At 45.4% G+C, this 23,641-nt stretch overlaps 6 protein-coding genes across 8 annotated transcripts; 3 read left to right on the top strand and 3 right to left on the bottom strand.

Moving 5' to 3' along the window:
* The first annotated feature begins 11,380 nt into the window (after positions 1 to 11,380).
* On the top strand, positions 11,381 to 13,949 carry LOC108151889 (zinc finger protein CG2199). Its single transcript, XM_017280790.2, has 2 exons — positions 11,381 to 11,608; positions 11,682 to 13,949. Exons 1-2 carry the CDS (start codon positions 11,474 to 11,476, stop codon positions 13,761 to 13,763), a joined length of 2,217 nt encoding a protein of 738 aa, XP_017136279.1. The 5' UTR covers positions 11,381 to 11,473; the 3' UTR covers positions 13,764 to 13,949.
* A 42-nt stretch (positions 13,950 to 13,991) lies between these two features.
* On the bottom strand, positions 13,992 to 18,694 carry LOC108151890. Its single transcript, XM_017280791.2, has 4 exons — positions 18,228 to 18,694; positions 17,376 to 17,448; positions 15,749 to 16,018; positions 13,992 to 15,690 (listed from the first exon to the last, which is right to left on the bottom strand). Exons 1-4 carry the CDS (start codon positions 18,273 to 18,275, stop codon positions 14,189 to 14,191), a joined length of 1,893 nt encoding a protein of 630 aa, XP_017136280.1. The 5' UTR covers positions 18,276 to 18,694; the 3' UTR covers positions 13,992 to 14,188.
* An 88-nt stretch (positions 18,695 to 18,782) lies between these two features.
* On the top strand, positions 18,783 to 20,077 carry LOC108151891. Its single transcript, XM_017280792.2, has 3 exons — positions 18,783 to 18,886; positions 18,946 to 19,713; positions 19,771 to 20,077. Exons 1-3 carry the CDS (start codon positions 18,878 to 18,880, stop codon positions 19,984 to 19,986), a joined length of 993 nt encoding a protein of 330 aa, XP_017136281.1. The 5' UTR covers positions 18,783 to 18,877; the 3' UTR covers positions 19,987 to 20,077.
* Positions 20,078 to 20,140: 63 nt separating this feature from the next.
* LOC108151892 (augmin complex subunit msd5) lies at positions 20,141 to 20,990 on the top strand. Its single transcript, XM_017280793.2, has one exon. It carries the CDS (start codon positions 20,210 to 20,212, stop codon positions 20,927 to 20,929), a length of 720 nt encoding a protein of 239 aa, XP_017136282.1. The 5' UTR covers positions 20,141 to 20,209; the 3' UTR covers positions 20,930 to 20,990.
* Positions 20,924 to 21,525, bottom strand: LOC108151895 (augmin complex subunit msd1). The gene is made up of 2 exons (XM_017280797.2): positions 21,415 to 21,525; positions 20,924 to 21,360 (listed from the first exon to the last, which is right to left on the bottom strand). Exons 1-2 carry the CDS (start codon positions 21,488 to 21,490, stop codon positions 20,975 to 20,977), a joined length of 462 nt encoding a protein of 153 aa, XP_017136286.1. The 5' UTR covers positions 21,491 to 21,525; the 3' UTR covers positions 20,924 to 20,974.
* A 97-nt stretch (positions 21,526 to 21,622) lies between these two features.
* LOC108151893 (acyl carrier protein, mitochondrial) lies at positions 21,623 to 23,026 on the bottom strand. Of its 3 annotated transcripts, XM_017280794.2 has the most exons (5): positions 22,918 to 23,026; positions 22,676 to 22,835; positions 22,246 to 22,347; positions 22,044 to 22,181; positions 21,623 to 21,909 (listed from the first exon to the last, which is right to left on the bottom strand). In XM_017280794.2, exons 2-5 carry the CDS (start codon positions 22,823 to 22,825, stop codon positions 21,730 to 21,732), a joined length of 570 nt encoding a protein of 189 aa, XP_017136283.1. In that variant the 5' UTR covers positions 22,826 to 22,835; positions 22,918 to 23,026; the 3' UTR covers positions 21,623 to 21,729. The 3 variants fall into 3 exon arrangements, with proteins under 3 accessions (XP_017136283.1, XP_017136285.1, XP_017136284.1); XM_017280796.2 differs by lacking the exon at positions 22,044 to 22,181 and having other exon boundaries at positions 22,918 to 23,025; XM_017280795.2 differs by lacking the exon at positions 22,246 to 22,347 and having other exon boundaries at positions 22,918 to 23,025.
* Between the last annotated feature and the right edge of the window lie 615 nt (positions 23,027 to 23,641).

Genomic DNA, 23,641 nt, shown 5'->3' with positions numbered 1-23,641 from the left:
AATAACAAGCTTGCAAATTATTTACAATTTATACGTACATGCTCGTACGTATCCCCGTACGAGTATGCATGCGAAAACTACAAAAAACATACATGTACAAAATATGGAAACCTTCAACTGACTGCGGTTTCGAGCATTCAGTTTTGAGGCTGATTTCAGGCCAGATTTCAGATTTCAGATTTCACTGGGCTGAGGCTATGCGATGGACGGATATCTACTGCCCTTGCCACTGTTTTTTCTTTTTTCTTTTTTGTGTTTCTTTTTGTTTTGCTAAACTCTCCCTCTAAGGTCTCTGTCTGTCTCTCTGCGAAAGCGGTGGCAAAGGCCTCTGTCAAGGCTCTTAAGTTGTGGAAATGGAATGAAAAGTATCGTAAAGTATCGTATTGGAGATATGTGGAGTATGGTATATCCTGTTCTAAGGCGAAAGAGGAGACCTGGCGCTGGGAGGGCCTTTAAACAGGCCTTCTCTTCGACTGCCTTGTGACGCTCTTTTGATAAGTCGTGCCACCTGATAGTAGTGCCGTGAAAGTAGCCAGAGGAAGCGCCACTAAATCAATCCACTACTGCAAGTACCGATCGAAGCAAGAATTCGATTGACTAGCGGATCCCATTGATCTACTGATCTACACCAATTCTCTCTAAATCTCCCCCAGTTCATATAACAGTTTGAAACAGCCTCCTTTTTGTATCATTTAAATGGTAAATTAGCTACGTATAACAGTTCATATAACAGAATGTAACAGCCTCCCTTTTGTATTACTTAAATTTTAAATTAGCAATGTATAACAGTTTATCTAACAATTAAACACACAGTTCTTATGACATTTGGTATAACAGTACATATAACAGTTTGTTTCAATTAAATGGTTAATTAGAAAAGTAAAACTGTATGTATAACAGTTATTATGACATGACATTTGTTATAACAGTTCATATAACAGTTTGTGGTAGCCTCCCTTTTGTATCATTTAAATAATAATCGAGAAACGTTCCCCATATAACACTTTGCCGCCGTATAACACTTGTATAACACGATCCAAATTCAATTTGTTACATTATTCGAAGGCGTCTAATGTTGTTGTGCTTAATGTTGATAATTTCTTGCATTTTTCCAAGTCAAGTGGTTTCCGGCTCTTTTGTTCGGAGTTACCCATTCGTCTACCCCTCCGCACGTACGAACGTCTATCTTTCTGGCTGTCTATCTAATGGCCAATTTCGATTCTTTATAGACCCCATTAGGAGAGCAAGAGCCCCCAAGCACCCAAGCAGGCCCTCTCTCTCTTTGTGTGTTTTTTGTATAACAACTCCATTTACTGGTTAATGGTTAATGTTTAATGGCCATTACTCATCATCTGCGTATACTTGATATTTGTTGAACGCTCTCAAGAGACCTTCACAGAAAGAGTGGCGGAATGGCAGAGGCAGGGTCTGCGAGGCGTGGGCCGCCTGGACACGCATCGCGGAACTGGAACTCTTCCGGAAGAATTGCTCGGAAATCCGTCTTTGTCTTTGATTTATTACACACCAGCCGCTGCCTCTGCCCTCTGCGGAGATCTGTGTTCGTTTTGGCTAATTGCTGGCTCTGCCTGGCCCTCGAATGTAATCCACTTCCACTCTCAAGTTCTGATTTTCTGATTTAGCTGATGGAAGCGGAACGTACTTCCTCGTTTCAATTAGACTCGAATTGTGGACTCGACGGCTGGTGGTTGATGGTTGGTGGTTGATGGTGCACATGCCACACACAGGGTCATTCGTTGCCGTTGCCGTTGCAGAAGAAGGGTTTTGCCGTTTCCCACGCCGACGCTTTGGTTCGGTTTTGCCGTTCCATTAAAAATGAGTATCACAAATGGATTTGCATTCATTAATGGTACAATCTCCGGTTCTCCATCGTTACCTAATGAATACGTTATCCACACCAGCACACCTCCCTATGTGCCCCTGTGCCCCTCTCTCCCTCTCTCTGAATCGATTTGCCAGATCATTTGGCATTATATAAATAAACATTAGAGATACTCGTTGAAACGTTCAACGCGTTTGATAATTGCTGCCCCACACACACACACACACACACACACACACACACACACCTATACTGGAGCTGAGAGTCCAATCAATTGCCTAGCAACGACAGACGACATTCAGTCTCCCTCCATTCTAGATCTCCCGATTGAGTGGGTGGTGCGGGGTGGTGTGGCTTGTACCCACCTGCCCAGCAGCCAAAGGGTTAACGACAGATGGCTGAAATATCGCAATATCATGGGGCAATTATGAACGGGTCTGCTTTTTCAGTGTGCCTTAATGTGCGACTACGTGCATTAATTGTTCGGCCACATAAAACAGGGCCAAAAGGGGCTCACCGTGGCCAGCAGAGGGGAGGGGAGCCGGAGTGTGGGGTGTGGGGTGAGTACAACAGGTGGCAGGGTGACTGCAGTTGCAGTTGCAGCTGGTGCTGCTGCTGCCAGATGCTAGATGCCGGGTTCAAACTTACACTGGACTACAGAATGCGATGAGAGATTCGAGAGATGCAAATTGTCTGAGAAAGGTGTGAGGGTGCCAAAGGTTTGCCTTGAAGATTTCCCTGAGATTTCCACTCAACTGAAAATACTTTTCACTCACTGATCTCTGGATTTACCTTTCCAGCTTTTGAGTCCCATTCACTTAGCCATTAGCCATAGCCTCCCTCAATCCATCCCCGATCCATACTCAATCCATCCCCAATCCATCCACCATCCGTCCTCAATCCATCCGCAATCCATGCCCAATACATCCTTAATCCATCCCCGATCCATCCCCAATCCATCTCCAATCCATCCTCAATCCATGCCCAATCCATCCTTCATCCATCCTCAATCCATCCACAATCCATGCCCAATACATCCTTAATCCATCCCCAATCCATCCACTATTCATCCCCAATCCACCTCCAATCCATCCCCGATCCACTCCCAATCCATCCCCAATCCTGTTGTCTAGTGTTCTCTAATGCCTCTCTTTGCAAATTCGAATTTCAAATTCAAATTCAAATAAATATGTCATTTGCGGGGCAGCGACTGCTGCAACAATTTTTATACATCTACATTTCTGTGTTGATATTTTTTATAGATTTCTACATCTGCTGTTGAGTTATGAATGCGAAATGCTTAAGGCAATTGCCAATCGTAAAGATATACACGCTGCACATATATACCTATCTATCTATCTATCTATCTATCTATCGATGTAGTGCATCAGCAGCAGCCGCAGCAGCAGATGTGAGAGAAAAAAGGCACAAATTAGACACGATTTTCGTTTGACGAATACACGATTCCCCCCCCTCCGCCGCCACCATGTCCATACCCATATGGAATGACAACATTTATATGGAATACATACACACATGCAGATGCAGATGCAGATACAGATGCAGATATATGCATATCGTAGCAAATGATGATGAGATGTTCAGGTTTTTATGGAGGAGATTGAGTCGGAGACCCCAAAGGTGATAATCACAGCAGCAGTTTACCCTTTTTTTTCCCTCTCTTTGCTAATTGGATCTTAAATTACAGGCCTCCCCTCTAAGCAGCGGGGTGGAAGAGCTGGAAAGGGGCTGCAGGAGGGGGGGTAGATACTGTATTTATTGTATCTTTAGTAGGGCACACAGCTGTTCAAGCAAGCATTCAGATTGAAGGAGATTTATCGCTTAAGCCAGCTGCCAGCACGTGGAGAACCACACACACAGGTCTCCATGCACCTCCTTCCATTGGCAGCTCCTTGGGCCACAGAATTGGAATCCATTAGCCTTTATTCGCTCAAGAAATGTCTCCTCTGAATGTGCCCCAAAACGTGGGCTGCAACGAAAATCAACCCATCAATCAGTCATTTTCCGAACCGACCCTGAAGTCGGAATATAATCGACAGAACAGAACAGAACAGAACAAGGCAGAACCGATTGAACAATTTGCCAATTTGCACTCTTGAATCGATTTCCAATTTGATTGCACTTTGATTTTCATTCGGATCTAGCGAGTATTCAACATTTTTTGTAGCACCGCACAGGCGCCACAGCCACAGCCACTAAATTTATGCATAAATTCGCACAAAAAAAAACAAGAAATACAATCCCAAATATTTGCTGTTTTTCAGATTTTGTGGAATTCTCGCGCAAATTCTTAGGAAATCGCGTAAAAGCGTTAACCGCAAAGAAATCAAATCAACAAAATTAAGAAACCGAGGCAAATACACTGCAAGAAATCCCCAGAAGTGCGGGTAAGTACATCAATCTATAAAATTATATATTCTCATACTCTTAGTCTCCTTAAAAACATTAATCCAAGGCCTTCACTTAATTTCCTTTTTTAAACATCTTCTTTCATCCCTAAACCATATTTTGTTCCAATCGAATTACTGGAAATTCTTTCTTCCAATTTTCATATCTCTATCCCCTTCTCCACATTTGTTGGATAACCTTTTCCTTTCTATAGAGTATACGTACGTCTACTTACCTTTTGGCTTGTCTTCTCTTTTTGTCTGGTTTCTTCTGCTTTATTTGATTTTATTTTATTGAAATTTTCTTGTTATTTCGCGGTGGACTTTAGACATCTCAAAACAACAACAAAATGTGACGCATTTGTTGCTTATTTGCTGTGGAATTTTGTGGTTCCTTATTTTTGTTTGTTTTTGGTTTTTTTTGTTGCTCGATTCGATTGTTTTTCTTTTTTGTGCGATGTGTCAATGAACGCGTTTGGTCACGTTTTCTTGTGGCTTCGTTCTTTCGTGGGTTTTCTACTGGCTCTTCATGGTTTCCCTCGATATTTGTTTGGATTTTCTTTGTTGGTTTTTTCCTAAAATTTGGACACTGGCGTTGCCTGGGTTTTTTCCGGTTTTCAGTTGGTTTTTACAGTATTTTTCGAACACGGGAAAATGTTTTGCTGGTGCCTTCCTGAAGAGAACTCCCGCTGCCGGACAATGTCATTTGACAACTGTCAATCCGAAAAAATTCGAAATATTGAAGAGCCTCTGGCTCGGGCTCTGGCTCGGGCTCTGTCTCTGGCTGCTGCCCTGTCACACGTTTCATCAATTTTTCATTTAAGTTTAAATATAAATTAAAATTCCACTACACGTAATGCCAGCTCCCCGCCCGCCTCTAGCTCTGCCTCTGCCCCTGCCTTTGCCTTCGGCGGGGCGCAACGAATTCTCTTTGCCTTGCATTCCACAGACACGTCAACGACGACGGTGACGTGTCTGCTCCCCCTCCCCCTCCCCCACCCCCCTGCCACCGTGCGAATCCCCATCGATACCCCAAATATACCCCAATGTATCTTTTGCTCTGCTCATTATCTGGCGACCGAATGCCACATCACGTACACACGAAAATCCAGCCAAGTTCTGGCCACATTTACGTGCCCCAAACGTTCCATTGATTCTCTCGAGCTCTGTCCAGCTGTTGCCGAGGCGTTCGCAGTGGGCAGGGGGAAGGGGCGTGGCATATCGTTGTTAAAGTTCACTTAAAACTTTGTCATTTGTATGCGACGCTGCGGCAGTGTCTCTGGGGCATGAGAAAGGTCATGCGAGGTGCGAGGCGACAGCAAGTTCGTTGTCCAAGTCTTTTGATTGAAATGATTGAATGTTTTGCCCATTACCGGAAGCACAGCCGGGCCGACAAGTGCCGATGATTGAATGCGATACGGAGGAACGTGGTGGAAGTGCCACGGGGGCGGGGGGGAAATGAATGACTGAATGATTGCTGTGGAATATGGCTAATACTGCATGCCAGTAGGAATAGCAATGCCATTACCAATCGGCTTCGAATCTGGAATAATTTTGGTTGCAGGAGAGCATCCTAGATCCGATCTGAAATACGAATGGGAATTGAATAGAAAAGGAAATTGAATGTCCAATAAAAGGATCAACATATCCAAAGACCAATAAAAGCTAACTTCTACGGAGGATTCCCCGGAATTCTTTCATTTTTTGTAGTAGAGGAATAAATCAATTAAATAATCATTCAATAATTAAGTGGATTCGCCCAAGGTTCTATTGCCAGATGCCTGGAATACACGGCTATAAAGCCATCAAATTGTGGAACAAAAGAAGCCTCAGAAATGTTCTTGGGATTGATTTCGGCTATGAGAAATGTGGCTTTAAATGATGACTCAATGCGGATTGTGGTGGAATGTGGGGAATACCTCAAAGATCATCTTAAAATATATGTAAAAATCGAATTTTTTGCAGCATCGACTTCCCCGTGACATCTGATATTCTTTTGCCTCTACACTCATCGCGATTTCTGACTAATTTCCGCTCGAAAGCGAATGATTCATACATAATTTATTCAATCATTCATCACTTAATGCTTGAATTTTCCAATTGAATGGATTTTCATTTGATTTTCCACAGATACTTAATCTACCCCCTCCCTTCCCAAAAGGTGTCCAAAAGAGTTGCAAAATCCATTCATTTCAATCGGTTTAAGAGTGTCACTACGTGCCTGATTCTCATGGCAAATAAATGAACCGAATCATGGTTCGAATCGTTCATAAATTGCGTATTTCAATGAATATGTTTTTTGTTTTATTTTTTCTTTGTGCAGAAATCGAAACGAAATCGAAGCACAAATTTTGTGCACATTTTTTGCACATTTTGCTGCTATAATTAATTGAAGTTTTATGCGAAATCGAATAGGAATCGCCAATAGAAACCGAAACCGAAATCGAAATCGCAGGCAAAAAGCAGAAGCAAAAACAGAAACAGAAACAGTAGCCATAAAACAAGACAAATGGCCAGATAATTTTATTCGATTCTCGGTTCGGTGGCTCACATTTCGCATTGATAAGCAACGCGAGGAAGCGGGAGGAGGAGGAGGAGGAGGAGGAGGGGCCTGGGAGGCATCATCGTGATAAGGCGGCCAGGGGCCAGCCAGTCGAGGCCGCACATTGAGAAAATGCTTCCTGTAATGCCACCACCGCCGCCGCCTGACATTGAACCAAAGCACTGTACTTAGACTCGTAATACACCGAACCCCCCCCCCCCCTCCCCCCTCCCCCATGCTCCATGCCCCACACTCGTGGAATGGGACTCTAAAAATCTAGGTAATTGTGTCTGCCGCTCATAATGCTCCGAAAATTATTGTCTGTTTCGTCTGGAAATGTGTGAGTAATGGAAAATAGAATATAGAAAATGCTCGCAGCAGTCGCACACAACTCTGATTGATTTAGAGATCATTTTTCATACTTCCTTCTGAAAGGTAAGTACTGGAGTAGAACTCTTGATGTACAAAAAAGATGGAAAACAAACATTTCACCCAAAAGGGGTTCATCGGGCTTTAGTTTTTTAATAAAGATAGCAACAAACTTGTGGTCGAAAGAACTCGAAATCTTTGGCAAAACTTCCCCAAACGGAACGGCATACTCTAAAGCCTTTAATTTATTTTTAAAGAGAACTAATGTAGGTTTTTATTGAGCATTTAAAAAATAAATGATCTCAATTGATTTTTTTAAAATTGAATTAAGTGCTCTACAACCTCAGATTTTCCCATTTCCCACTTAGTTGTCGTTTTAGAGAGACTTTGAGGACACATTTTTATCATGAATCATCTTTCCTATATGAGAAAATCGTAAAAGCCTATAAAAATACCCAAATAAAAATCTAAAAATCGATTAAAATTAATAAAATGATTAAACTTGGTTAAACTTTTTCAGTTTCAATTAATTTAGAAAATAATATCAGGACAAAAGTATATAGCAATGGGTGTAATGGAATACCCTCGAGGAATATCAGTTTCAGAATTTCAGTAATACATAATCTATGAAAAATAGCAGGGCTTGCCGATTGATTATCCTGCAATTTACGAAGAAAACCATAGAGAAGATTCCATGGACAAGAAGTAAAGTCCGGGTTCGGGTGTTCTATCTATAAGCTGGAACTTCCATCTCCAAAAGCGTATATACTATATCTAAGACTCTCCAAAAATAAGGCACAAATTGTATCTTTCCTTCCCCTTACTGATCCATCAACCATCCAAACATCAGACACAAAACTCCAAAACCAACTTCAACACTGCCTCTGCCTTTTGGCCCTTTTTTTTGGGGGGGGGGGGGGGGGGGGGGGGGTCACTTCCGGGTCATGCCCTGCAGCCCAGCCCGCATCTGTGCCGCATTTTACACTTGTATAAATTTATAGTATAAATGAACTGAACTCTGGGGCCGCTCCTACGGAAGACATTAATTAGTTAATTGTTTTGTTATTGTGACAAAATACGCGCCGCGCCGCACCGCACCGCGCCGTTCGATGATTGATGGCCGTTTGATTTTTGTGGATTTTGTGGAACTCTGGAAATTAGCCATCATTTGTTGGCCTGCCTGTCAGCAGTTGGGGCTGGAAGAGCGGGGGGGCTGGGGGGTGGGGCGATCATCAATCATCAATCCGTCCAGGACTCTTGGATGCCACAGATTCTTTGGAATTAACCAGCAAACGGATTCCCTTGCCACTTCCTACGGAGAGTTCAATTTGTTCTTCTAAGATCTAAGATCTGCTTTGTTTTTTTTCTGCTTTGTTTGGTTTTGTGTGTATTTTTGTTAATTTAATAGCTGAAAAGTGATGCTGGCAGAAATGCTGTGTGTTCTTTTGTTGCTAATGATATGGGGGGATATATATAGCATATAGCATATATGTATGTATATATAGATAGTCATGGGCATCGCGCAGCATCAGGTGTATTTTTTGATTTGATTGATTCCTGTTCTATTGTCTTTTGTCTTTTGCGGGATGGGATAATCATTCAATTAAATGCCATTACAGAGTGGTTTTCGGGTTTCTTTTCCGCCTTTAAATTCGAGGGATACAAAGAGGTCACTGGGGCGATCGGCCTTTTCCTGAGGGGGAAAGGGGGAAACCTCTCTGATGGATTAATTTTCATTGCGCTCATTATAGTTGATTCTTTATTTTTAGAACCGTGTTTGTTTGCACTACTCTGAAAATAAATCTCAGTTCTGAGCGAACAAAGATATTTCCTATTTATAAAAATGTAAAGACATAATGGCCGGCAATTAGCTGAGGTTTTGTGTGCCTCCACACTTCCGCTTTTTCGGGCTTATGGGGCCTTAAACCATATTAACGCACACAAAAATAAACCCAACAAAGATCCATCATGTTAGAACTTTTGAACCTTTGAGGTGACTGTTAAATGGAATGAGATTGTTTTCAATTAAATTTCAGAGATTTTTAAGGCATTGAAGTGATTAATTCGTGAATCGGGAGCGCAGTTGACAGAACAAAAATCATTGCTCCCGAAAGAAACACACACAGGAAAGTGTGTGTGGGAGGGTGCCCCCACTGGATTGGTATTGGCATTTGAATACCCTGCAATCTCTGTGTGTGGCCTGCATAGGGTATCTTTCTCAGCAGCTGGGAGAGCTGGGAGGCATTGCTTTTTTCGGTCATTGGGTCATTATATGATAATGAACCCCCACACAGAAGCTTCAACGTTTTCTTGTAATTTGTTTGGCCTTGAAGCCTCGCGGCTTGTAGAAGATTTCACAGCCAGCCAGCCCCAAAAGAGAGAATATACAATGCCAACAGCACTAGCAGCAGTAGCAGCAGCAGCAACCGCAGAATATAAGCCAAAGCCAGAGCTTAAGCAAACGATCATAGACCTGCCGTAAAGCATGGCTTCAGCTTCAGCTGGAGGTCAAACCCGCTGTGCTGTGGAGGAAAATCAAGTTTACAAAACTCCAAAGCAAGTAATTACAGCGTTAGAGTCGAAGTCGAAAGCCCCAGTAGCCACCATCCATGGTGGTTGATAAGAATCGCTGCTGCGCTGGGCTAATTAAAGGCGACCACAAGCAGCAAGCCAGTGTGCTGTCCGGGAGAGAGAGGGAGAGAGAGAGAGAGAGAGAGAGAGAGAGAGTTCAAGTACACCAGAAAGCAATGGCATGGTATGGTTGAAGGCAAAGAAGTCGATTCCCCATCAAATCAATAGCCAATCAATTCAGTCAAGCATCAAAAATAGAAACTACCCGTACGTATAACCAATGTACCCCCATCTGTAGCGGTAGGGCAACATTTGGCTACTGTAAAGTGTTGAGACAAGACAACCTGTTTATTAAATTCACTTTGTTGGCCAGAAAATCAATCAGCAGCAAAGCAGCGTAACAATAAGCATTAGATGTTGTGCCGTGTGGCCTTCATTTGTGCTGTGAACTTGAGACATTGGACGCACTCTCGCACTCACACTCGCACTCGTAATCGCACTGTCAATGCGGAATCCGTGCAAACGGAATTGAATTATTTTTGCGACAATCTGCCTCGAAAAGTTTAACGACTCGCTCCAATTGTTGGCCCCACAAACAGTCGAGTCGGAATCTGTTGCTGGGAGATAAGCCAAAGTGGTAATTGGCACATTTTTGGCTTAAGTGAATCGGGCTTAAGCGCCTAAGGGTAATGATCTGGACAAGATTTCCTTAATTAAAGTGAAATCACCAAAAACCAAATATAAAAAACTATTTTTAAAGTACGCGCCAAATCGTATCGATTATCGAATTTATCGACTATGACGGTACATCTGTTAACTAACATTGCGGCCCACAGAACACATATGGCAATTGCGCTTAACAGCAACACAAAATATACCGTTTACGGTATTTTATATACTTTTCGGTATATGTTGAGGTCAAAATTGAGCCGACGGTATATTCACGGTATATTTACGGTATATCGGTATATAATGGTATATTTTGTCTACATGTTGCTAATTCAATTTCATTAATTTCAGTTTTTAGGGTATATTTAAGAAACTTAAGTATGAAAACTTTTCCATACGACACGTTTTTGAATGTTCACTATCAACTTACATCCTTACATGGATCATTTATCCAATGAATTGCATTTAAATCCTTATCACTCATTCTCGTCCAAAAATTGCTGCTGGGCGCGCAGCCTTCCATGTTCACATACCCTGGGGAAATGGATGTTATAGAGCTGAGAAAATTTTTGTCATCCCAGGCTCCGTAGGTTACAAGATACTAATCATATGCATGAATATGTCTGAAACATATCAATTTGGGATAATTTCTTTATTAATTACGTTTTAAAAACAGTTTGAAAAACAGGATCTTCATATTAAATTAACGATATAGGGTATAGAAAGACATATACACGCATCATGTTTTCAAATACCAGCAAGTAAACCTTGTTTTAGCCAAAATACAATAAAAGCAAGGACTAAAAACTAGTACATTTTGAAGAAAATTTTAAGTTAGCCAGAATTATTCCACGGAATATGAAAATCGAGAAATATGCCTAACAGAACTTTAATTCGTCAGTATATTTACGGTACATTTTGACAATGCGACGGTATTTCTCGGTATCTTTCTAAGGGTCAGACCGCATTTATGGCCGCGGTCACACTATCAACCCAACAAAAAAAACGTGCTGTCAGAGTCGCGCTGAGTTTTTGAATTTAGCCTATTTTTTCTGTTTTATTGTTTTAATTAATATGGTTAATGCTAAAAAAGATCTACTGTGCGACTGCTGTGGCACCAGCAATGAACCCGGCAAGATTTTGTCGTCCAAAAAGGCGTTTTACGGCAACAAACTTAGCGACGTTCTGCACGCCATCACACAACGCCATGTAAGTACAGGCTATGGAAAATAACAAAAACAAAAAGATGGCCCTCTGATAATTGGGGACACTTTATTTTCAGATTTCACCCACTTTGGCCATCAAGGTGTGCTTCATTTGTTTCTTCAAATTTGTGCAATGCGAGCGCACAATACAGGAGGCTCGGGAGTTTGTCGACAGAAAAAAGAGCGAGAGCGCCGAAGAAGAAGATGCATTGGATGAGGCGGAGGCAGAGGTGCCAAAAATAAACCAAAAGCCGATGAAGAAGCGTAGTTTCTCCGTGCCTGGACTTGGGACCTTGGACCCGTCAATGACGACGACTACGACGTCGTCGAAAATCGTGGCACCAAAGCCCAAACGCTCTGCCGGGAAGGCTGCTGCTCCAGTGGCCGAGGCGAACGATGATAATGATATTCATCTAGATGACTCCGTGTCACTGTTGCCGGCAAAACCGGCAATCGACAAAAAAAACACCTCGGTGATGGGTGTATTCGGTATAGCAGCCGAGAATCCTGTCGATTTGGAGGTTGAGGTGGTGGCGGATAGCGAATCGGAGGAGAAGGGACTAATACCCGAAACATTCGAGTGCAAGCGGTGCGACTTCAAAGAGAAGTACCCAAAGAAAATGAAGCAACATTACATGGAAGTCCATGGACAGCAGCGTCCTCGAATTTACTTTTGCCCAATGTGCACAAAATCGTTCGGGGTTGCCAAAACCCTCAAGGAACACGCCAAGGCGATCCATGGCCTAGAAATGGGTAAAGAAAAGAGCGGCGCGGGCAGGGCTAAGACTGTCGAGAAGGAAGTTCAGGTGGCGAAGGGGGAAGTGCCGGCTGTAAAGAAAAGCAAAAAGACCGCTGTGAAAGTGGTAATGGAAAAGGCAGTAGAGAACGAGGCTGCAGCAGAAGATGATGATGAAGAGCATATCGAAGTCATAGAAGGGGAGGATACCGAAGTCATAAAAGCAAAGAGCCCTTCTCCTAGAAAGCAGAGCGCTGTACAGCCCCAGACACCTATTAAACACAAGTCTCCACAGAAGCTTCAAACTCCAGTCAAATCGGTGCAGAACATCGATGAGCCAGATACGCCTGGGCTGTCTGTCATCCGAGCCTTGAACGAGCACAAGAAGAAGGATGTGCCCAACACGGAGTACACATTTGCCATCAACGGGTCGAGTGCCTCGACGCCAAAGCCAAACGGCGAGCCAATGCCGCCGTCGAATGACGCGCTGATCTGCAACATTTGCGAAACGGAGCAGCCGTCCGTCAAGACGATGCAACGCCACATGTCCGAGTCGCATGGCATTAAGAAACCAAAGATTTTCAAGTGCCACAAATGCGAAAAGTCGCTGGCCAGCAAACAGTCGCTGAACTATCATTTGAGCTGGCATTTGACCAATCCCGATGCAGAGGTGACAAACAAACGGAAAATACTACACGAGGAGGAACCTCCCCTCAAGCGGAAGAAGAGTTTTACAACCAAAGAAGTGGAGGACGACACCGACGATGTGGCTGATGGGCCGCCGTCTTCTTCCCTCAACAAGAGCAAGAAGCTGTCGCTGACCTCCAATGTTCTGGCAGTGTCCTCTTCCGCCAAGAAGAGCAAGAAGCTGTCTGAGACTGCCAACGCTGTGGCTGTGCCTTCACCCAAGAAGAGCGAAAAGGAGCCTACGGTCTCGCTTGTCTCAGACGAAGAAAAATGGGTTCTGCCGCGTCCCAAGAAGGCGAAGAAGGAAAAACAGTCATCGGAGTCGGAGTCCGTCAACATCTCGAATAGCAACGAGCAGAATGAATCGCAGGCCTATCCTCTCGAAGATATGTCCGAAGTCAACCACAAAGTCCAGCCCCACAAGCGTGAAATGCTGACCTCCACCTGCGAGTCCACCACCGCAGACGAGTCCGAGTTCAACTGCAGCCAGTGCCCGAAAACTACCAAATCGCAGCGACGTCTCGAATCGCACATTGCCAAAATGCACGGCCAGTCTCTCAAGTGCAGCCACTGCTTCAAGAAGTTCAACAGTCGCCAGTCCTACGTGGTGCACTTTAATGAATGCGAGGGGAGCGACGAAAACCCAGGACTGCCGTGCGGCGTACGCAAGTGCACGAAGATCTTTCAGGCTGTTAAATTTTTGGAGGATCACTTGAAGAAGCGCCATCACTGGTAGACTGGAGACCTGAACATATTTGCGACCACAAAGAGGAGGGAGCACCCCACTTAAATTTAAGAGAAGGCGCCACTTGCAAATGCATTTTTTGCCATTTTTGGCACTAGCACGAGGAGGCTTTTCCACCGCTCGAACTTGACCTTTATTTTTTGTTAAATTTTTAATGAATTAATTTTTATTTTTTGGAAAATAAATGTAGACGAAAAGACATTACAAAAGAAGAGAAACTTTGTTGGTTTTTGCATTTGATTTCTATTATATTTCCCAGCAAAAAACAGAACAAAAACACGTCTAAAAAGAGGATTTGGATGCGGATGTGGATGTGGAAATGGAAACAACATAGAATATTCTCTAATTACACTTTTTCTACTTAATGTAAATGATGATAACGATAATGGTGACGTGGGAGGCCAGCTGTCCCGTCTTCAGGATGTCGTGGTGGTCCCCACCTTGCCATGGATCTCTGCCTGGGCGATCTTCATCACATCGAGGGCTCCCTTTTTGATCAGCTCCTCGGCGAGGTTCTTGCCCAGCAGATTCGCTCGCTCGTACACCTGTCGGCTGTAGCATGGATGCTGGTAGAGGCCGCAGAAGAGATTGTCCACGTCCTCAATGAGCACCGTCTGGGGCTTGGGCTGCTCCTCGTCCGCGTAGTCGAACATTTGCACTGTCTTCTGGAGGAACGGGCACTTGGCCGGGGCTCCGCTCTCTTTGGGCGGCGCCTCGAGGCCACTGCCCTGATGCATGGCCGCGAAGGGGCACTTGGAAGACACCGTTGCCACATTGTCCACCTCGTCACCGATGCTGCTGCCAATGCTGGCCCGACTGCTCGGCGGAGTGGGAAGAATCGGTTGAGCAGGTACGGCCCCGGCTGCTGCATGGGTCACTGGACACTTGCCGGCCTTGGCATACGAGATCTTCGTCTCATTATTCACGTAGGGGCACTCGCCCATAAAGTCCACGCCCACTGGCATCTGCAGGGGACAATGGGGGGTCGGGTTGACATTGGAAGATGTATCTGAATCTCCTGCTGCATCGCCCCCCGAATGAGAGATCACATCCCTCTGCATCGGACACCCATTGGCATTGGTGGTGTCGGCATCACCTCCACCTGCATCTCCGCCGGCACCAAGAGTGTTATTGTTGCTCAGAACAGGGCACTGGCTGGCCAGATCCGTCAGCTGCTCCACGCTGTACCCCGCCAGAGCCTCGCAGGCGGCCACATCCTCACAGATCACGGGGGGACTACCCTGCGGGCGGGGTGGACTACTAGAATTCGAGTTGGAATCGGAGGAGCCAGAGCCCGAGCCCGAGCTGCAGTTCCCATTCCTTGGTCGCTTGCAGGCCGGCGGGGAGTCGCAGCTGCTGCTGTTTTCCTGCTGCTCCTGCAGCTGCTGCTGCGCTCCGCGTTTCCCCGTTGGCTTCTCGCTCAAGGCGCACGACAGATGGTTACGGATCTCAATGGCACCATCCAGACTCCAGACAGCGCCCGTGAGGGACAGGCCCACATCCTGGCTGTTGGCGTTCAGGGGTTCGCCCTGAAGATTGCTCCAAACAGCCACCGGGGCAGAGCAGCCGCCACCCAATGTCTTGAGGAAGCTCCGCTCCGCCAGAATGCGGCATGTGGTGTTCAGGCACATGAGTTTCTGCAGCATCGCCAGCACTTGGACATCGTTTGCGCGACACTCGACGGCCAGGGCGCCCTGTCCGACGGCATAGAGGAGATCGGTGGGCTCCAGCACCTGGCTGATGCGGCTCATCCATCCCATCCGCACAAGACCCGCCTGGGCGAGGATAATTCCCGCGAACCTCGAGTCGGCGGCATCGAGTTTCGCCAGGCGCGTGTTCAGATTCCCACGGATATCGCAAACGATTAAATGGGGATACAGCCGTCGTATCTGTGCGGTGCGTCGCAGCGAAGATGTGCCTAAAAGAGGGAATCCCTTAGATTAGATACGATCGAAGTATACCCTCTGATCTCTTACCAATCACACTTCCTTGCGGCAGAGAGGCTATCGTATGGCCCTGGAAATTCTCGCGCAGAACCAGAGCATCCCGGGCATCCTCTCGCTCTAGGACTGCCCCAATGGCCATGCCCGTCGGTAAAGCCGTTGGCAGATCCTTCAGCGAGTGCACCACAAAATCGACACCGCCATTCCTTAGAGCATCTTCCAGGTCGCGGGTAAACAGACTTTTTTCACCAATTTTGGGCAGTGAAACATTGAGGACACGATCTCCGAACGTCGACATGGTGTCTGCAGAGAGGATAAGATTGTATTAATGGTAATTCGGTGTCTCCTATAGATCTAAGATCTATATTCTTCCTCCCACTACCTATCTTTAGTCTGTAAATCATCTATCATCTCTGGAAGGGTTGTACCCCTTAATTGCATTCTCGCCTGTTAGATAAAGGGGAACCGGAACGCAACAGTAGCCAGTAGCCAGAAGCGTACCCCCTCCTCTATTCTCCCTTCCATTCCAGAATTATGACAACAATCAAGCGGACGACATGCCATGCCACCATCGAAGTATCTATCTATCTATCTTTGACACTTCCCGCACCTCACCTCACCACACCACACCGCACTCTTCCGCTATCGTCACAACGCAATGATAATGTTATGTATTTTGCGAGGCGAATGTTTTGCTTATCGTCGGAAGGGGGGACGGGACTCTGAATATAATTTGAATATTGTACTATGCAGAGCAGTGGAGGAGGATGTTGCGTGTTTGGGACATTTTCATGAAATATAATATCGATCAAAGGAGTGACATCACATCACGGCATATTATATTCCCCCACTCACTGTGCTATGCACAAACCCCAAGATGAATCATTCATTGTACCGTACTTCTACAAAATTATAAATTCCACATCTTATCAAAGTCCAAAAGGTACTCCACAAAAATTTTCTGATTAAAATGTATATTTCAAAAGATTTCGCTTCTATTTCAAGCAATTAAAATGTTTTGGAATATCTAATCGGTACAATTTCACAGATATGAACAGAACGAACTGCCATTAATGCTGCTATCAGATCGGATATGCATATACATATACACGTTTTGGTGTCCGAAAGAGAGTGGTTCGATTTGCGTGTGTGTGTGTGCATGGCATAACATTTCGGCACTCGTTCGGCCCTAATCTCGAAAACAAAAAGCAAAAGCAAAGGCAAAGCCAAAAACAAAACCACAGCAGCATTGACATTGAACAAAACTCTTTGCCAAAATGATGGCACGTGAGCGAGTGAGAAAGAGAGACGATCGTAACGGAAGAGGCCAAATAAAAGCAGGAGAAGAAGTGAAACAGAAGAACCGGCTGGGCTGGGCTGGCGACTGGCACCGTTAAAGCAGCAAATCAGCAAATCATATGCAATCCATTCGAAACGAACGAAACATTTGTTTTAGTTATGTACTATCAAAATACGATAAGACTTAAGACCCGATGATATTCCCGCGAGTCATGCTTCGAAAACATTATTTGAAATAAATACAAAAAACCCCGCCTTCCGCCCCCCGTCCCAAACGCAAACGCAGCATGAGTTCTGCTTTTTTCAAAAACACTACACAACCCAACACAACACCCCACTACACACACACACTTTCACTTACGTATCTCGAACCGCTGCTTGGGATACAGTTTCTGGAGTCGGCCGATGACATGTTTGGTTTGAATGAGAGCCAGCTGTAAGCAAAAGTAAAGAGAAAATAATTAATCAAAGTCGCTGCTTGGCGCGCTACTTAAATGCAAAATGCAAATGAGCCTCAAGTGATCGGAGTGAGAGAGAGGTGGAATCGGGGCTAAGTAAGGCGACAGCGGCCGCCCATTAAATTAAAAAAAAAACCAAGTAATTTCAAATATAAATTCCATCAGCAAAGGTGGCCTTCATTTTTTTGTTGTCGTGTGTAGAGTTGTGCGCACAGCGCCAAAGGTGGCTCCGCTTGCAATTAAAAAAAAATAAACCTCAAATCCAAAAAAAATACCACTCTCTCGCTCACACACACACACACGCACGAATATTTCAAGCCAAGGCAGCGGCTTGAGAAGAGATCGTGTCGTGAGTGAAAAGCACCACAAATCGAGTACACATATGCCTCTCCTTTGCCCCCCCTCCTCTCTTTAGTAAAGTGCGTGCCTTTGCTGTTGCTGCGCGAATTGTGTAACAGTAACGAAAAAGCATAGACACCACCGTGTGAGGGGAGGGATAGCGGAGCGCGCAGCGAAGGCAAGCAACAAGTCTAACACAAAAACAGAAACTCTTGCATAAATGCGGGCACCGTGCGAGTGAGAGAGAGAGAGAGACACAGGGAAAGAGGAGAAGGATGGAACGAAGGGGGCTTGACACGCGCTAGACAAAATGTGATTGAAATTCAAATGTACAACAAAATGAGGATTTTAATTCAAAGCGGATGCACATGTGTGCACATATCTGTAAAACTTTGCACTGTCGATAGTCCACTTACCTCGCTCTTCCGCGACCCCACTCGTATGACCTTTTCCTGCGCAGACATGCTTTTAAGTTAAATTTTAACTAAGTAGTATTGCACAATAATTTGTTTATGCTAGGTTATTTGTTCGTTGTATTGTTGTTGGTGGCTGGACGTCGTGGATTGGAGTAGTAGGCAGTGGAAGAAGTGAAAGTGTGTGCGCGGGGACAGCTTTCGGGGTCACACGTTGCCAGCATATATGCCAGTAGAGAGAGAGAGAGAGAGCCAGAGCCTGTCTTCACAGATGATGAACGATGAATGAAAACGTAAATGCACGCACTATCCAAGACACATAGTTGGATTATTGTCACGTTGGCTTTGTACTAATCGGTTGGAAGGCGACTCGATTCAAGAATAATTGGATTTTTCGCTGGCCGATACTACGTCCGAGCAAAAAGAATTGCAGCAAGACATTGGAGATATTGGGGGCGCAGCACAGCAGCAGAACAGTGGGGCTTGGAGCTGGCAGACCGCCGATAGAAGGGTTGGGGAGAAATCGATAGCGCTATCGATACATCGGCGACGGTCTGTCGATAGTAAGACATCGCAATAATCAGCTGCTTGTCAGCAAAACAAAAATCAAAACAAAGACGATACGATGCGAAATTAAAAGAAATCCAATAAAAATGTTTCTGGTGAGCGAAAACCATTAACAAAATTCTCGTCAAAGTCCCTAATGTGGCTATCCGCACAGTTTATCAGCCGTCCCATGGGGACCCTGGGCAATCGCATGCAGGCGATTCGCGAGCGTCTCGGCGAGGATGTGACTGCCCGGCTGGATGCTCTCCATCTGAACGCCCTGAGGACGGGACTGGTGTCCGTGGAAGATCTGCAGGAGGCCTATCGCAAGACGCGCGACATAAATCGCAATCCCAATCGCCTGAATCACCTGTGGCTCGTGGGAATCGTTTTCTTCATAATGGTGGCCACGCCAGTCTTCTACGAGACCATATCGTTTCTGCTCGGCGTGCGCTGTTTCCTGCCCAACAACTACCTGGTGTGGGAGGCCACGCGACCCATCAGCGACTGTGCATTCTGCAAGGGCGTGCAGGGTCCTCTGATTCTGTCGAATCTGACGCGCGAGGAGTTTGCCCCCCACGCATACTCCTCCCTGCCGATCATTGTGAAGAAGGCCGTGGCCCACTGGCCAGCCCAGAAGAGTCTGAGCTTTGGCTACATCCGGGATCTGTATGACAGTGTTCCCGGTTCCATAGAATCCGTGTGCCAATTCCAGCACTTCAACTCGGACTTGAAGTCCCTCAAAGAGGTCTTTGAGATGCAATTGGAGCGGTCAAATCTCAGCCAAGGAACTCCTTGGTTTGTCGGCTGGAGTGTCTGCCATCCTACAGTCCTCGCAGAGCTAAGGAAACTCTATCCCCGGCCACATTTCCTGCCCGAGGATGCCGAAATGCCGCACACGGACTTCATATTAATGGGCTACGAACAAGGCGCAGTGATGCATGTAAGCAAAGGAAATGCTCTGACAGATTCCATATTATTTTTATATGTTTCGTTGTAGCTGGAGTACATGCCACGTCTGATGTGGCAAGCCCAGCTGAAAGGCAACAAGAGCTGGTACTTGGCTCCGGCACCTGAATGCGACCATCAGTGTCAGCCGTTTTCCTTCTATGTAGAGCCGGGCGATGCCGTTCTTGTGGATACACGCATCTGGTATCATGCCAACACCATACCAAAGGGTCAATTCTCGCTCACCGTTCAGTCCGAGTACGGGTGACCGTGACCGTGACCCCGTCCACTCGTCCATTAAAAGTCTGAAATTGTTCATTTAATAAATCATAATAGCATAATGCTAATTACAATTTGAATTCCAACGTCTCCCCGCTCAGTATCGATTACCGAGATGGACTGTTATCGCCAGGGTTGCTTCAGTGGCGACGCAACACAATTCAAAACAAAAAAGAAAACACGCAAAACATACAAAAGGGAAATTCACAAAAATGGAAGCCAACACCGACTTTAGCCAGTTTTCCGCGAAATTAAAGAACGAAAACTATGTGAAACACGTGAAGGGCTTGCGGGATTTGCGCGTCACCAAGTCGGTGATGAACCCCACGACGTTCTTCGAGAGTCTGCCGAAAATGATGGAGGAGGAGGCTGCGAAAGCACCACCAAACAAGGAGTTGGGCACGGTGGCCGACTATGCGGAGCTCTTCAAGTCGCTCGACGAGTATCCCAGTAACCTGCAGAAGATCCCCAAGAAGCGAGAGATGCAGCGCGCTGCCTCCTTGGAGCAGCCGGAACTGGCGGAGGGCATGAAGCGCCTGGAGGAGCATCGCAGTGCCGCCGAGGTGTACAACGAGTTCAAGGAGTTCAAACGGAAGCTGGCCAAGGCCTACGAAGAGGCAGCCGCCCTTAAGAAGAAAGAGGCCGTGTACATAAAGAAGCTTGCGCAGCTGCAGACCTTTTCCCAGCAGATAGAAAAGCTAATGCCGACGGAGGTCGAGGCAACGCCAGATGCATTCACAGCCGATGAAGAGCGGAAGCTGATGGCAATCGCCGAAAGCATGAAGCAATTGAACTACTTGCGATCCAACCGTCTCCAGCTGCCACATCCAAGCGATGTTTTAGCTGGTGGCAGCCTGGTCGCACGCCTGGAAATGTTTGTGGAGGTCCTCACCTTCACTCTGATGCAAATATCCTCCTACACTGCGGCTTGATACATATTATAGATTTATTATTATTCAACTATTTAACAATAAATTCTACGGCAAGTCTTCATCCTCTGCGTCGAGTACCTCTTGGTGGGTCTTCAGCTGGTGGACAGTGTCGCACAGGGCCACCAACTTGCGCACAGAACTGGCCAGGTGCTCGACGCGTTGTCGGCACGCCAAGACCCCATCCGATGCGCTGTGCTTGTCGTCCCGCTTGTCGCTGTTCTGCTGCATGAGCAGCTTGAAATTCTCCAATATCTTGACGAGTGCCTGCTTGCAGACTGGCTTCACTTTGACCAGCTTTTGAGCGCCCGGCGTAACTGTGGTCGGTGCCAGGGCTTTGTTTTGCGACTCGATGTGGATCAGGGTGTTGTTCGACTTCTCCATGATCTCGTCAATGGTGGCCGCCTGTCGTTGCATAGTCTGGCGATTGCTCACTGCAATGGAATACAATTTACGATGATCCAAAGTGCGTTTTGTTTAATATTTACCCAGTCCCGCCAACAGTTCGTCCACAGCATCCGGCATTTCGAATTGTTTTTGTTTTGTATCGCCGCTGTGTTGCATCTCACGCGGTGATCGGCCTGCTCTGATGAACAGTAACTATCGATAATAGCTATCGCATTTGAACTGAGTGGATTGCGGCATAAGGCATTGCTACCTCCCCCTCCCCTTTTTGATTTGTTCGCATGGAAAATATTGATTAACATTTGGTTTTATTCAGTTGTTCAAATTGTATTTGACCTCTCCTCGATTTAAAATTAAAGTGTAATCTGTTTCATGGTTTGAATTACAATTATTACATTTTATTCATACACATCCTCCTTGTCGGCGACGTACTTAATAATGTCGGCAGGTTTAAGCAGCTTCTCGGCATCGGAATCTGGGATCTCGAATCCAAACTCATCCTCCATGGCCATAATGACCTCCACATGGTCCAAAGAGTCCAGGCCCAGGTCATTGATGAAATGGGATTCGACTTTCAACTGCAAAAAGGAAAAGAAACGCATGAGTACACATATCGAGAAGAGTTTTAAGTGTTTAAGTGAATGCTTCAGTTCTTTTTGTGGCTATAAATCAACTGGCAAAGGCAATTTGTGGCATTTGTCTTGATCTTTACCTTGCTGGAATCGATCTTGTCGTACAGCTTCAGCACAAGCAAGACGCGCTCATTGATGAGCTTCAGCGACAAGGGCGGTTTCGCCGAGTATCTGCGCACCGATTGCGTTTGCCAGCGACATCTGCTCGACACCATCTCCTGTAGAGATAAGAGCGAAACACACAACCGAGTTAGTGGATCCTTGAAGGGGCTTGAAGATTACCTTATCGGCCGTCACTTTGTCGTAGGCGGACACGACTTTCAACACGCGAAACTTGATGTCCTCAATGGTGCGTTTGGCGGAATAGCTACGCAATGCAAATTTCTGTAAAAATTGATAATGAAATATATTATAGTTCAACACACACACACACGCACACAGATGCAGGCCGGTGACTGTGCATGAGCGAGTGTGCTTGTGTGTGTTGCGTGAAAACAATCATGTTTTAATGCAAAACAATGTGATGCAATCATTTGGTTTGGGTCTCTGGAATCACATGTACACATCCTACAGCCCCAGACACCTTTTCAGAGCCTACATTACACACAATCTCTGCCGACGGGGGCATTTACAATGAGGTTAGGGTATAAATCGATATAACTTGTGGTTCCCATCCACAGAAAACCACTAATCCCCTGGGGGTTCTGCTTACTTGGCTCACTTGATTGGCCACGGCCGGCACGGCAGTCCTGTGCATCATCCTGGCCGCCTGGGACTGAACAACGGCGCTGCTGGCCATCCGTTTGGTGCCCAGTGCCGCTGCCAGTCGGCCGCAGTTACGCGCGATTTGTGTGAACGACATTGTGGTTCTCCTGCAAAAGAAACGGTATGGTGATCAGGATTAAACTGCGGTTCTGCCAATGCAAAAAATAATAATTATTGGACAATATTTACACGGATTTTTCAAGATTATGTAAAAGTTCTGGAGCAAATGTCAGTGTCTCGTATATCGATAAGAAAAGAAATCGAACTTAACCCACTTAACCCCCCTCTATTTAAACCGTTCAGCGACTTGAGGTAAATGGCGGCAAATATTACTGATTGTACATTTTTTTTGTAGATCCAAGTGATATTTTTCTTCTGAACTTAAAAAAATACGTTATTGGATAATATTTACACAGATTTTTCAAGAATATGTAAAAGTTCTGGAGCAATTTGTCAGTGGACTTATCGATAAAATATACACTCAGATATATACCGAAATATACCGTCCCTTTTTCAAAATATACCGTAAAGCTTGGCGGTTTTTGTTTTCATATAAGCCCCATGGAAGCGCCAGTGTGAAAAACCTCCGTTATCCACTTTTGTTCATCTTTTGTTTCCGACATTGTTGACAAAATTGAGATTTGGCTGATCATAAATTATTTTCTGATGTTGTATGGGCTCTAAATGGCTCTTCTACACGATTCTTACATTGGTGCATTTGACAAGAGAGTATGACCATAACGCCTTTTCAAAAGTACTGGAAAATTTTAGAAAATACTATGCAAGGTTTCTGAGCTGGACATGGTGTCTAAACTGGCAAGAAAATCAGAGGATTTGTCGAGCATTTGACCCCAGTTATACCCTGCTACGCCGTCTCATTTTCAAAATATACCGATTAAAGAAACGAACTTAT

The sequence above is a fragment of the Drosophila miranda genome, chromosome XR (genome assembly GCF_003369915.1).
Source record: "Drosophila miranda strain MSH22 chromosome XR, D.miranda_PacBio2.1, whole genome shotgun sequence".
NCBI classification, from domain to species: domain Eukaryota; kingdom Metazoa; phylum Arthropoda; class Insecta; order Diptera; family Drosophilidae; genus Drosophila; species Drosophila miranda.
This window is presented reverse-complemented; position numbering and strand designations above follow the sequence as displayed.